Source organism: Tachysurus vachellii, chromosome 3 (assembly GCF_030014155.1).
Source record: "Tachysurus vachellii isolate PV-2020 chromosome 3, HZAU_Pvac_v1, whole genome shotgun sequence".
Lineage (NCBI taxonomy): Eukaryota > Metazoa > Chordata > Actinopteri > Siluriformes > Bagridae > Tachysurus > Tachysurus vachellii.
Genome location: NC_083462.1, coordinates 2,900,241 through 2,912,740, shown reverse-complemented (window position 1 = coordinate 2,912,740; position 12,500 = coordinate 2,900,241). Strand labels below are relative to the sequence as shown.

The window sequence follows — 12,500 nt, the reverse complement described above, 5'->3', positions numbered from 1 at the left end:
TGTTAAGAGTGTTGTGTGTGTGAGTGTTGTGTGTGTATGTTATGAGTGTGTGTATGTTATGTGTGTGTTGAGTGTTGTGTGTGTGTTATGATTGTTGTGTATGTTATGAGTGTGTTGAGTGTTGTGTGTGTATGTTATGAGTGTGTGTGTGTGAGTGTTGTGTGTGTATCTTATGAGTGTGTGTATTTTATGTGTGTGGTGTGTGTATGTATGTATGTTATGAGTGTTGTGTGTGTATGTTATGAGTGTTGTGTGTGTGAGTGTTGTGTGTGTATGTTATGAGTGTGTGTATGTTATGTGTGTGTTGAGTGTTGTGTGTGTGTGTTATGAGTGTGTTGAGTGTTGTGTGTGTATGTTATGAGTGTGTGTGTGTGAGTTGTGTGTGTATCTTATGAGTGTGTGTATTTTATGTGTGTGTTGTGTGTGTAAGTTGTTTGTATGTTATATGTGTTGTGTGTGTATGTTATGAGTGTTGTGTGTATGTTGTTTGTATGTTATGTGTGTTTTGTGTGTGTGTGTGTTATGAGTGTTGTGTGTCTGTGTGTGTTATGAGTGTTGTGTGTGTATGTATGTATGTTATGAGTGTTATGTGCAAGTTGTTTGTATATGTGTTGTGTGTGTATGTTATGAGTGTTGTGTGCATGTTGTTTGTATGTTATGTGTGTTTTGTGTGTGTGTGTGTTATGAGTGTTGTGTGTCTGTGTGTGTTATGAGTGTTGTGTGTGTATGTTATGGGTGTGTGTATGTATGTATGTTATGAGTGTTATGTGCAAGTTGTTTGTATATGTGTTGTGTGTGTATGTTATGAGTGTTGTGTGTGTATGTTATGAGTGTTGTGTGCATGTTGTTTGTATGTTATGTGTGTTTTGTGTGTGTGTGTTATGAGTGTTGTGTGTGTATGTTATGTATGTTGTGTATGTTGTTTGTATGTTATGTGTGTTTTGTGTGTGTGTGTTATGAGTGTTGTGTGTGTATGTTATGTATGTTGTGTGTATGCTATGTGTATAAATGCTGCAGGTTCTTGAGCTGTTCCTGTCCTGTGCCCACAGAGCTGGTGTTGGAGCACTGAGACTGTACACAGCTGTGGCCATCACCACCTTCCCCATCATCACCTGGATCTATTACTACATCCATAAAGAGCTGAGAGCCGACTGGCCCTCACACTGCACCACCACACTGTAACACTACTGTAACACTACTGCACTGACTCACAATATCACAATCATCTTGTTAAACACACAAATAAAACATTCTCCTCCTTCTCTATCTTTGTCTGTCTCACGTGTTTTATATTAAATCTGATGTCCTGGGGCAGAAGTTCATGCTGTCACCAACATTATCTTATTATACATCATCTTCACCATGCTGCTATTCCTAGTGCACTTGTGTAAGGAAAATAAACACAGCCCGTATTTGTAAGACATTAACAGTTTAAATGCAGAACCATTGTGTGAGTAGTGTTTTAATCAGGCAGTCTTATCGAGCCCTAAACACGGGGTCCTTCACAAGCACAGATTCCAACATGGCGGCCTCCATCGTGAAGCTGTTAGCACCTTGGACTCCGAGGTAAATAACACGTTATTATAGGGGTTTTTTTTTAGGTAGTGACGTCTTGTGTTATTGTGAATATAGGATATAGGAGATGTTTTGTTTTTATAAGTAAACATTTCATCAGAACCCACACGTGACGTCAGAAACATTAGATAAACATTACATGTGGGTTTCATGTCATGACCGAGTAAAACACGTGCTGATCTGCTGCCTTGTGTGATATTGTGTCCTGTTCAGGTGGTGTCCGGTTCGGTGGACCAGGTATAACCCGTATTACCTCGAACCCGAACCTCATAAGGACGTGTACTGTGTCCCTGAGTCAGAGCTCAGCCCTGAGCAGAAGGAGCAGAAGGAGCTGAAAACACTGAGACCCATTAAAGCAGCCAAGTCCAGTGACACCAGCTCACTGTTCCATGACCCAGTGATCAGGTCACCTGTCTATCACTTCACTCTGTTTCCATAAACTGCTTCAGGTTCTGATTTAGATTCTAATATTTGTTATTTTTTGCTCAACAGCAAGTTTGTGAACATGATGATGCAGGATGGGAACAAGGTCCTGGCACAAGGAATCATGACACAGGTATACGGTCGTGTAACACACCAGGGAAAGGTTCCTCTGTACATGTCGCTCTTTTTAATGCGTCTTTTCTCCTCAGACTCTGGAGACGATCAAGAGGAGGCAGGTGGAGAAGTTCCACCGAGCTCCGACGGCTGAGAAGGAGACGATCGAGTGTAATCCGTACGCCATCTTCCACCAGGCCATGGAGAACTGCAAACCCATCATCGGTCTGGTCAGCATTCAGAAAGGAGGCAGGAACTATCAGGTGAGTCAAACCTCACTTACTCTGATCAGTCGTGTATATAACGTGGTGGTAGTTATGGCTGCGTGAACCTCAGTTGTACAAATCGTCCTGTACATCCATTTTGAGGTAGAGTCACTTCATCAGGAGTCTTTTAGGGAGTCTAGAGAATTCACCAGAAGTCATGTAGGGAGTCGTTTAGACAATTCCTCAGGAGACATTTACAGAAATCATCAGGAGTCATTTAGGGAGTCGTTTAGACAATTCATCAGGAGTCATTTACAGAATTCATCAGGAGTCATGTAGGGAGTCGTTTAGACAATTCCACAGGAGACATTTAGAGAATTCATCAGGAGTCATTTAGGGAGTCGTTTAGACAATTCCACAGGAGACATTTAGAGAATTCATCAGGAGTCATTTAGGGAGTCATGTAGACAATTCATCGTTAGTTGTTCAGACAATTCATCAGGAGTCATTTAGGGAGTCGTTTAGACAATTCCTCAGGAGACATTTAGCGAATTCATCAGGAGTCATTTAGGGAGTCGTTTAGACAATTCATCAGGAGTCATTTACAGAATTCATCAGGAGTCATTTAGGGAGTCGTTTAGACAATTCATCAGGAGTCATTTAGAGAATTCTTCAGGAGTCATTCTGTGAGCTGTTATGAGATATAATCAAGAAGTCTCTTAGGAGTTGAGATCCTCAGGCATTGTTCACTGATTCATTCTTGGACTTGTTCTAGGTTATCAAGACGTTACTTACTAGTTAGATGATTTATGGTATACACTAACACCACCCCCACAATCTCCCAGGTTCCTGTCCCTCTAACAGATCAGCGTCGACGTTTCCTGGCCATGAAGTGGATGATCACAGAGTGCAGAGACAACAAACACCGGCGCACTCAAATGTACGAGAAACTCTCACAGGAGCTGCTTGCTGCTTTTAACAACGAGGGCAACGTCATCAAACGCAAACATGACTTACACAAGATGGCTGAAGCTAACCGGGCGTACGCACACTACCGCTGGTGGTAACAAGGCGGCTCACAGGCTTCCTGCGTTTCAGTAGAGTTTAGGACAGGATTGGAACACAGCCATGGACTGGTTATGTCATGTCAGATGTTTCCCAGATACCCCAGAGCTGTGACGGAAAATCTTACCTTGCAACAGCAACATATTCAGACTCTATGAGATTGAACCCGTGACTCTTCAGTCACTCATCTGTTTAATGTAAAAATGTGAACATGAATATATGAAAATGTAGTGTTTGTTTTTTTTTTCTATTATAACTGCTAATAAATTATTAAACACCTTTTCTGTGCTGGTCAGAAGATTATAACACAACACAATGACATGCGATGACTTTGGATTTATTTTCAGAAATGTCAACAGTGAAAACTCTTTAAAGAAATCCTCCAGGTCTGGTTCTGTAAAGCTGAGGGTGATGTCCTCAGTTGTTCATGGTGCAGAATACAGTCTATAAACATCATAAAGACATGAACTGAGACCCACATGAGGGTATAAAGAGCTCCAGGTGTTTGTTTTATGCACATCAGGAAGTTTAGGGTTGTGTCAATTCATAAGTTGTGCCAAAGATTCACACCACAACAATCAGCTGGTGATCTCACCGTGTCGTAGTGAAACAGAGACTGAGGTTAACCTGACGGTGTGACGGTGCTCAGGACAAACTTTATCAGCATGGAAGACTTTTTCACACTAAAATGTACAAACCCTGTGTTTTGTGTAAACAGATCGAACTGGTGTGTAATTATTATTTAGATGAAGTATAGATTAAGCCCCTCCCCCAATAGTATCTACCTTCATCCAGTCCGTTTTAATTAAAGGAACGTGATGTTAGCACCGTGCTGGAGATCCTTCTCACCTCCCCGGAGTAAAGCGGTTTAATCAGGATATCATCTCTGCTTTGGTCTTATTACTGCTCAATAACGAGGCAAGGCAACGATGGTGATTACGTTCTGTCCAAAGACTTACTCAAAAGTTCGAGTCCGAGTCGAGGTTCGTCATCTGTCCAAAATCTGAGGCTTTTACCTCATAATTAAGTCCAAAGTCTTAATTAAGTTGCAAGTGGTAGACAGACCAGAACTGGAGTACGGATCACAGACACACTACAGGTCCTTTACACTACACTGACATAACGGTGACATTTTCATCAATCTATCTTTAGATCTCTAGAGAACAGGACACACTGATTCTTCATCCTCATGTCATTCGTCACTCTGCTGAACCCTGCAGACTGTCACTCTGTCACACTCCTTCACTCTTCTGTTCGTCTGCTGATAAACACACACAAACTCATAGAAGGCACTCGATTGCTTATAAACAAGTCCAGACTTAACACACGTTTCTAAGTGTCCTGTAGGAACAAAGAGTGTCCGATCGTCTTCCAGCTGCTGATTGGCCGAGGCGTCAGTCCATGAGTCGGTCAGTGGCTCAGTCTTGCAGTTCGCTGTAGTAGTACCTCTGAGCCGTGTCACTGAGTCTCCAGCCTCCAGCACGGAACTCGAGGATTTCGAGCAGGAGGAGGCGAGCGAGCGAGCTGAGGTCGTGCTGCAGCAGGAAGCCGTCACGCAGCATGGAGAAGAGCTCGTCCATGCGCTCGCCGTTCACCTTCTCCAGCTGATCTCCGATACGATGCAGCTGCAGCACCAGGCAGTCCACCTGAGTTACAACACGACAATCGTCAGACTAAATTCAAACGGGAAATGCTAGAATGTTGCTGAACGGCAGAAAGACGGGTGAAGCAGAGGATTGTGGGTAAACAGACCTCCTCTTCGTTTTTGAGTGCATCTGATTGGGCGAGTCGCATCAGACAGTCGTACACCGGGTGAACCAGAACCATCATGGGCATGTTATTTACCTACACACACACACACACACACACACAGCGTGTAACAGACACAATACTGTTTAGTAAACAAATACATTTTTAAAAATGATTAAAATAATATTTGTGCTTCACCTTGAGGTAGTCGAAGATGTTACAGATGAAGGAGACGTAACACACCCACTCCTGTACGGACCTCTTCCTCGTCTCCTCGCGACTCTTGAACTCCTGCTGCAGTCGGTCCAAGAGATGATGGCGAAACACGCTGCTGTTGTTCTGCTTGGCCTCCGCCTGATGACCGTAATGCACCACATACCAAATACCTCACGGCTACAACCTCGGCGTTTTATACGCCGATATTCTGAGTGGAATTAACACGGTTACCTGGACGATAGTGAAGCACATGCGTCCCGCTTCTTTGCTGAACATCTGATCCCTCAGAGACTGGTCCACGATGATGTTACACACCGTCTCCAGATCCACCAAACCTGGTTCTGACAGACATTATTCAAAATAAAACCACATGATAATACAATAAAAACTGCTTTAATGTGCTGTAACTGTGTGGAGCTGCTTGTGTGTTCTGTAACACTGACCTTTAAGAGCTGTGATAAGCAGTTTCTGTGTCTCTGGATCGAAGGAATGGATCTTGTATTCTTCTTTGGACGAGTCCTCCATTGTGTTCAGGTGTTCAGTGCCTGAGTACCAGGACACACACACACACAGAGTTTCTCAAACCCTGGTGAAAGAAATGTTCAGTAACTACAGTCATATGGCTCTGTACCCAGAGCAGCCTTGGGGAACTCTGATCACTGCTTGGTCCATCTTATTCCAACATACAGGCAGAAACTAACATCTACTGTCTGTAGTAAAAATAGTGAAGCGATGGACCAGTGAGGCAAAGCAGGAACTACAAGACTGTTTTGACTGCACTGATTGGAGTATCTTTGTAGCTGGAACTGACAGCCTGGATGAACTGACTGACACTGTGACGTCGTACATCAGTTTTTGTGAAGGCGTTTTTTTTGTTCCAACCAAAACCTTCTGCAGATACAGTAACAACAAGCTATGGTTCACAGCCAAACTGAAGAAACTTCAACATGCCAAGGAAGATACCTACAGAGGGGAGGACAAAGCCCTGTATAAGCAGGTCAGGATCCTACTGACAAAGGAGATCAGAGTAGCCAAAATAAGCTACAGGTTTTCAGCTAACAATCCTGCATCAGTGTGGAAAGGCCTGCAAGACATCACAAACTACAGGAGATCAATCAACTGGCTCCTATACGCCCGGATATGTTACACACTATTGCTGCTGTATATTGTACAAAAAGCATAAAATTGCACAATACTGTTATTTGCACTACGATGCACTTCTCACACTTTATGTACATAACTTATCAGTCATATTCTGTATTTATATTTAATACTCGTACTGTCTATATTGTCTCACATCGTCTGTCTTGTCTTGCATAGTCTGTATTGTCTTGTCCTGTATAGTCCAAACTAAATGTATAGTATAGTGTTATTTATGTCTGTACTTTTGAGAGTCACAAACAGCTGGAACCAAATCCTTGTGTGTGTCAACATCAACACACTTGGCCAATAAACCTGATTCTGATTCTGATTCTGATGTAATAATGCTTTGGAATTTACTGTGATCTTTACTGATCCGTAATCAGAATAAAAATGACTGATATTTAACATTCTGTAGTGTTGTATAGTAAAATATACTGATGTACATTGATCCATAGTATAATATGGTATAGTGATGTATAGAGGTGTACAATGGTATTCTGGGATCAACGGTGTCATATTAGTGGGTAGTGATATGAATATAGATTTGCAGCATTCTGTAGTGACGTACAATGATACTGGGACCAACAGTGATGTGGTGATCTATACCAAAGTACAGTGATCTACTGTTATATACTGTGATCTATAGCAATAAATATTCAGGTACAAAGTTCTGTAGTGGCGTAGAATAATGTACTGTGATCATTAGTGATGTAGTGATCTATAGGTATGTAGTGATCTATACTGAAGCACAGTGATCAACAGTGACCTATGGTGATTTATACCAAAGTACAGTGATCTATGGTGATCTATACCAAAGTACAGTGATCAATAGTGATCTATACCAAAATACAGTGATCTATAGTGATGTAGTAATCTGTAGTGATCTATACCAAAGTACAGTGATCAATAGTGATCTATAGCAATAAATATTCAGGTACAAAGTTCTGTAGTGGCGTAGAATAATGTACTGTGATCATTAGTGATGTAGTGATCTATAGGTATGTAGTGATCTATACTGAAGCACAGTGATCAACAGTGACCTATGGTGATTTATACCAAAGTACAGTGATTTATGGTGATCTATACCAAAATACATTGATCTATGGTGATCTATACCAAAGTACAGTGATCTTTAGTGATCTATACCAAAGTACAGTAATCTATACCAATCATCTATAGTGATCTATACCAAAATACAGTCATCTATAGTGATCTATACCAAAGTACAGTGATCTATAGTGATCTGTACCAAAGTACAGTGATCTATAACAAAATACAGTGATCTACAGTGATGTTTAACAAAATACAGTGATCTTTAGTGATCTATACCAATGTACAGTGATCTATAGTGATCTATACCAAAATACGGTGATCTACGGTGATCTATAGTGAAAAGATTAAACCAGGAGGTGAGTTAAAAAGGTGTGTTCATTAACCACTTAATTACTGAAGGTGGGTGTAACAGATAACACACACATCTCAGCCAGTTTTAGTTAATTCTGTAATCTACCGTGTTGCATTGGGATCTGCGTTAATCTGTAAATCCTGTCCTGAACTTTAACCCAACCAGCGGAAAGTTTTAAAACAAAGCGTTCGTTACACGCACGCACACACACACACACACACACACACACACACACACACACACACACACACACACACACACACACACACACAGATCACAGATCACAGATCAAACTTACTGAGTCACCAGTAAAAGTCAGACACCATCATCACCCTCGAAGCTCTTGATGTTTCCTCTTTACTGGATCACTGAGGGCTGTGTTTTAATCCGCGCACTTGTTCCCTAACTAGGGTCCCTACTTCCTGTCTGCCTTCTGCGTCGTGTTCCAAACCGTAACGTTTCGAAAAGCGTGAACGCCAAAAGGCGTAAATTATTAAGTGTAATAAAAACAACAACAATTTGTTCTTTCTTTAAGCACAAAGCTTTATTTTCAAGCTCGGGGCTTGCGTTAGCATCAAGCTATCCGGCTATCATTAGTTTATGTATTTCCTCAGAACTAAATACAAGACAAGTTATTTGTCTTGCTCGAGTGAACGTATCGTCCTTCATGACAAAGTATCATTGAGGAGTTTGTGATATTTGTTGTATACTTTGGTTATCTCTGCACTATTTATGTGAGCCGACACTACTAATGATTCTTACTGACGTAACTACTGACGTACTGATTCATACTGACGTAACTACTGACGTACTCATTCTTACTGACGTAACTACTGACATACTGGGTCTTACTGACATAACTACTTACGTAACTACTAACGTAACTACTGATGTACTGATTCTGGCAGACGTAGCTAGCTAACGTAACTACTGACGCAACTACTAACGTGCTGATTCTGGCAGACGTAACTACTGACGTAGCTACTGACATACTGATTCTAGCGGACGTGCCTACTGACGTAGCTACTGATGTAACGACTAACGTAACTACTGACGTACTAATTTTTACTGACGTAACTACTAACATATCTACTGACGTAGCTACCGACATACTGATTCTTAATGACGTATCTACTGACATACCGATTCTTACTGACGCAACTACTAACGTGCTGATTCTGGCAGACGTAACTACTGACGTAGCTACTGACATACTGATTCTAGCGGAAGTGCCTACTGACATAGCTACTGATGTAACGACTAACGTAACTACTGACGTACTAATTTTTACTGACGTAACTACTAACATATCTACTGACGTAGCTACCGACATACTGATTCTTAATGACGTATCTACTGACATACCGATTCTTACTGACGTAACTACTAACGTATCTACTGATGTAACTACTGACGTACTGATTCTGGCAGACGTAGCTAGCTAATGCAGCAGTAAACAGAAAGGCATCATAATGAACATTAAACACAGATAAAAGTCTCAGGTTCTAATAATATATCTATTTGTTCAAGTATTTACTTTGGGCCTTGTATTCTTGCATGGTAATGTGAGGTGACACTACACGTCATTAGAGACTCTGTAGCCATGCTAGCATAAATTAGTATCACAGTAGTAGCGAAGGTACAAAAGGAAGTTGTCTATAAAGTGAGTGTTGAGACTTCTTGATGATGGAATAACAAAACAAACACAAAACTAGACTATCCAGTGCTCTGTAAAGTTCTAGCTAACATAACAGTACACAAAACACAAACATGCTAAGCAGAGACAGAGAAGGCTGAATGAATGAAACCACAATGACATGGAGTACACTGGTTTTATTGTTTGGGTTTACAAATGATATTATTTTGAGAAAATAACAACAAAATAACACAAACCCATATTTTTTCTCTCACACAAAAGTGAGACATTTAGAAATCTATACACACTGGTTTAGAAGTAAACCATGTAGACACGTGGCGCTAAACTGGTCTATAAATCTCTAGTAATTGTGGACACATGAGATACACTGCTTGGGTAAAGTCAGTGGTGTGGGCAAGCTCGAAATTCTAACTGAAGTTGGATTGACCTGCGATAAAGCTAAATACCAAACAAGTTACCAATGAAAAGTACAATATTGTGATAAAAATATATAAAACAATTTATGCAACTTTTCTGACAGCATTTATGACCTTAAACCATTATATATCAGCACATGACTATAGGGCTTTTTACACCTGATCACTTCATGCGTTTTCTGTGATCCAATAGGCTATCCGATGGTAAAAAGTCCAGGTCTAAATGCCCTCCGAAACGTTTTCGAGACGGATATAAATCCGATGGTCAGCGCTATACTCCTCCCAAACGGATGTACGTCACTCGCAGGTGACTCACGAGTCGTGCATCGCGCAAGACACAAATAACATGAACGACACGCAGGCACTTATTGCTCTTTGGAGCGATGAAAGCGTCCAACAAAAGCTTTGTAAAACATTCATTCATTCATTCATTCTCTACCACTTATCCGAACTACTCAGGTTACGGGGAGCCTGTGCCTATCTCAGGCGTCATCGGGCATCAAGGCAGGATACACCCTGGACGGAGTGCCAACCCATCACAGGGCACACACACACACACTCATTCACTCACACAATCACACACTACGGACAATTTTCCAGAGATGCCAATCAACCTACCATGCATGTCTTTGGACCAGGGGAGGAAACCGGAGTACCCGGAGGAAACCCCCGAGGCACGGGGAGAACATGCAAACTCCACACACACAAGGTGGAGGTGGGAATCGAACCCCCAACCCTGGAGGTGTGAGGCGAACGTGCTAACCACTAAGCCACCGTCCCCTCATTTTTTGTAAAGCATATAGAAACAGAAGTATATTTAAGTACATACACCAAAGTGTGTTCCATTTCAATTACCCCAGAAATGAGGTAAAATATATTTGCATTTTGGGCGGGAGTAAAAAGATCGGATCGATATCCGATTCGCATTTATGTGGTCTAATGTAAATGGAACAGTTTTAACAAATCAGATAGCTATCGGATCAGAGAAAACACATGAAGGTGTAAAAAGGCCCTAATGCAGTGTGTTTAGAGCACTTGTGTGTGTTTGTGTGTCTAAGAGTTTCACTTAAAGTTAAAATTCTGACCACTGTTCGTTGTGCGTATTTAAAAGCACTCACAATAAAAACTGTTAGTAACTATAGGATGTCGCAAAAAGTTTTTCTAAAAGCTTCATCGGCACATAATGAATGCTGAGCGACTTTAAACACGGCAGATTGCTCGTTAAAATGAACATTCCTACATCTTTGTGTTCCTTGTTTAAATAAAAACAAACAGAAAAAGCCCAAAAGAAACAATTTTTGGGTAAAGACGAAACTTCAGGATTTATAAATGAAGCAAAATGTAACAGTGCAAATTTTAATAAAAGGTTAAATAAATGACCTAAAACAAGCATCTATATAAACCACAGGCACTCGTTAGTGTACAGATGTCTGATGCTGTGGTATAAATATTTGGTGATCGGTTTAAACACAAACGTCACTTTGCGGTTTCAAGGCTGGAAGTGTTTGGAAGATGAAATGAAATAATGAAATGAGGTACTGTATCTGTGCGTTTAGAGCGAACAAGCCATCTGACCCTCGTGTACAGTGCAAAAAGTCAACGGCATTAGACAGTGCAGCTTTTAACCCCACCCACTCTGACGTGTTTCTATATACAGTACTTAATGTTTACATCAAATCAGCATGCACTCGAAAAAAAACCTAAATAACAAGAAGACCAGATAGCGAGTGTGCTAACGGATCGACAAGTCGGCATCCAGGCAAACTGTAAAAGTCACTGCACCTTCCTGTCAATCAGCTCGCTAATTCGTTCTCCTCTTTTACCACTAAGAGTCTTACAGCACTCGTTTCCTAGCAACAATGTAGTCTCAGATTTAACAAAAAATTTAACTTAAAACCAGTGAGCCTGTCGTCATAGCAACGCTGAGTGTGCGCTTGAAGCGAATGTCCTGAGGGTTTTAGAACGTACGAAGACTGTATTAAAAGCTAAGATGACTAGTTCACGTGCTTCCTCGTCTTCCTGTACCAGCTTTTGCGCTCAGCACTTCCTCCTCAGGCTGGAGATGGTGTTGGTGAAGAACTCGTACCAGAAGAAGGTGAGGCCGGTGGACATGGCTGCCTTTATCAGGCTGGGAGAAAGACCCTTATAGAAGGCGGCCGGACCTTCCTCTCGAGCGATGCGCTTCACACAGTCCAGCAGTCCGTGGTACGTCCGGACCTACAGAGGAAACGCGCGTACATGTCGAGTATCGTATAAGTTAACATAGCATCAGAAACTTTGTACCTGCAACCTTGTGCTATTGTAACCATGTTGTTACACCTTTAATAAGACTACAGTATGTTTTATTATCTAAACAGGGTACATCATCTTGTCTGGGTAAATAAGTGATGGTGGTACGAGCCGAGGTCCAATCCTAAGGCCTCGGGGATGTTTCAGTTTAACACCTCTCACCTGTCCGAAGTGCACTCTGGCCTGCTCGAAGCCGCCCACCTGCAGTCTCTTTTTGAACAGGTCGAAGGGGTAGGTGAGGG

The 12,500-nt window shown here is 41.5% G+C and overlaps 5 protein-coding genes across 5 annotated transcripts in view; 3 read left to right on the top strand and 2 right to left on the bottom strand.

Annotated features, from left to right (window-relative positions):
* Window positions 1-1,264, top strand: part of tmem220 (transmembrane protein 220) — a 3,734-nt gene extending 2,470 nt beyond the window's left edge. Inside the window, exon 6 of the mRNA XM_060865314.1 lies at window positions 1,050-1,264. Within this exon, the coding sequence (XP_060721297.1) occupies window positions 1,050-1,182 (133 nt within the window). The 3' untranslated portion in view covers window positions 1,183-1,264. The remainder of the gene's footprint in view (window positions 1-1,049) is intronic.
* jmjd8 (jumonji domain containing 8) overlaps window positions 1-12,500 on the top strand; it is a 417,822-nt gene that overhangs the window by 361,266 nt on the left and 44,056 nt on the right. The window lies entirely within an intron of this gene.
* Window positions 1,335-3,663, top strand: mrps7 (mitochondrial ribosomal protein S7). The gene is made up of 5 exons (XM_060865313.1): window positions 1,335-1,566; window positions 1,789-1,980; window positions 2,068-2,131; window positions 2,208-2,375; window positions 3,164-3,663. The coding sequence occupies exons 1-5, from the start codon at window positions 1,436-1,438 to the stop codon at window positions 3,383-3,385; spliced, it is 777 nt and encodes a 258-aa protein (XP_060721296.1). The 5' UTR covers window positions 1,335-1,435; the 3' UTR covers window positions 3,386-3,663.
* Window positions 3,705-8,320, bottom strand: mif4gdb (MIF4G domain containing b). The gene is made up of 6 exons (XM_060865312.1): window positions 8,195-8,320; window positions 5,792-5,893; window positions 5,580-5,689; window positions 5,331-5,486; window positions 5,136-5,228; window positions 3,705-5,029 (listed from the first exon to the last, which is right to left on the bottom strand). The coding sequence occupies exons 2-6, from the start codon at window positions 5,871-5,873 to the stop codon at window positions 4,802-4,804; spliced, it is 669 nt and encodes a 222-aa protein (XP_060721295.1). The 5' UTR covers window positions 5,874-5,893; window positions 8,195-8,320; the 3' UTR covers window positions 3,705-4,801.
* Window positions 11,742-12,500, bottom strand: part of slc25a19 (solute carrier family 25 member 19) — a 3,526-nt gene continuing 2,767 nt past the window's right edge. Inside the window, exons 6-7 of the mRNA XM_060865311.1 lie at window positions 12,421-12,500; window positions 11,742-12,186 (exon numbers count right to left, since the gene is read on the bottom strand). The exon at window positions 12,421-12,500 is cut by the window's right edge and continues 51 nt beyond it. Coding sequence (XP_060721294.1) covers window positions 12,007-12,186; window positions 12,421-12,500 — 260 coding nt within the window. The 3' untranslated portion in view covers window positions 11,742-12,006. The remainder of the gene's footprint in view (window positions 12,187-12,420) is intronic.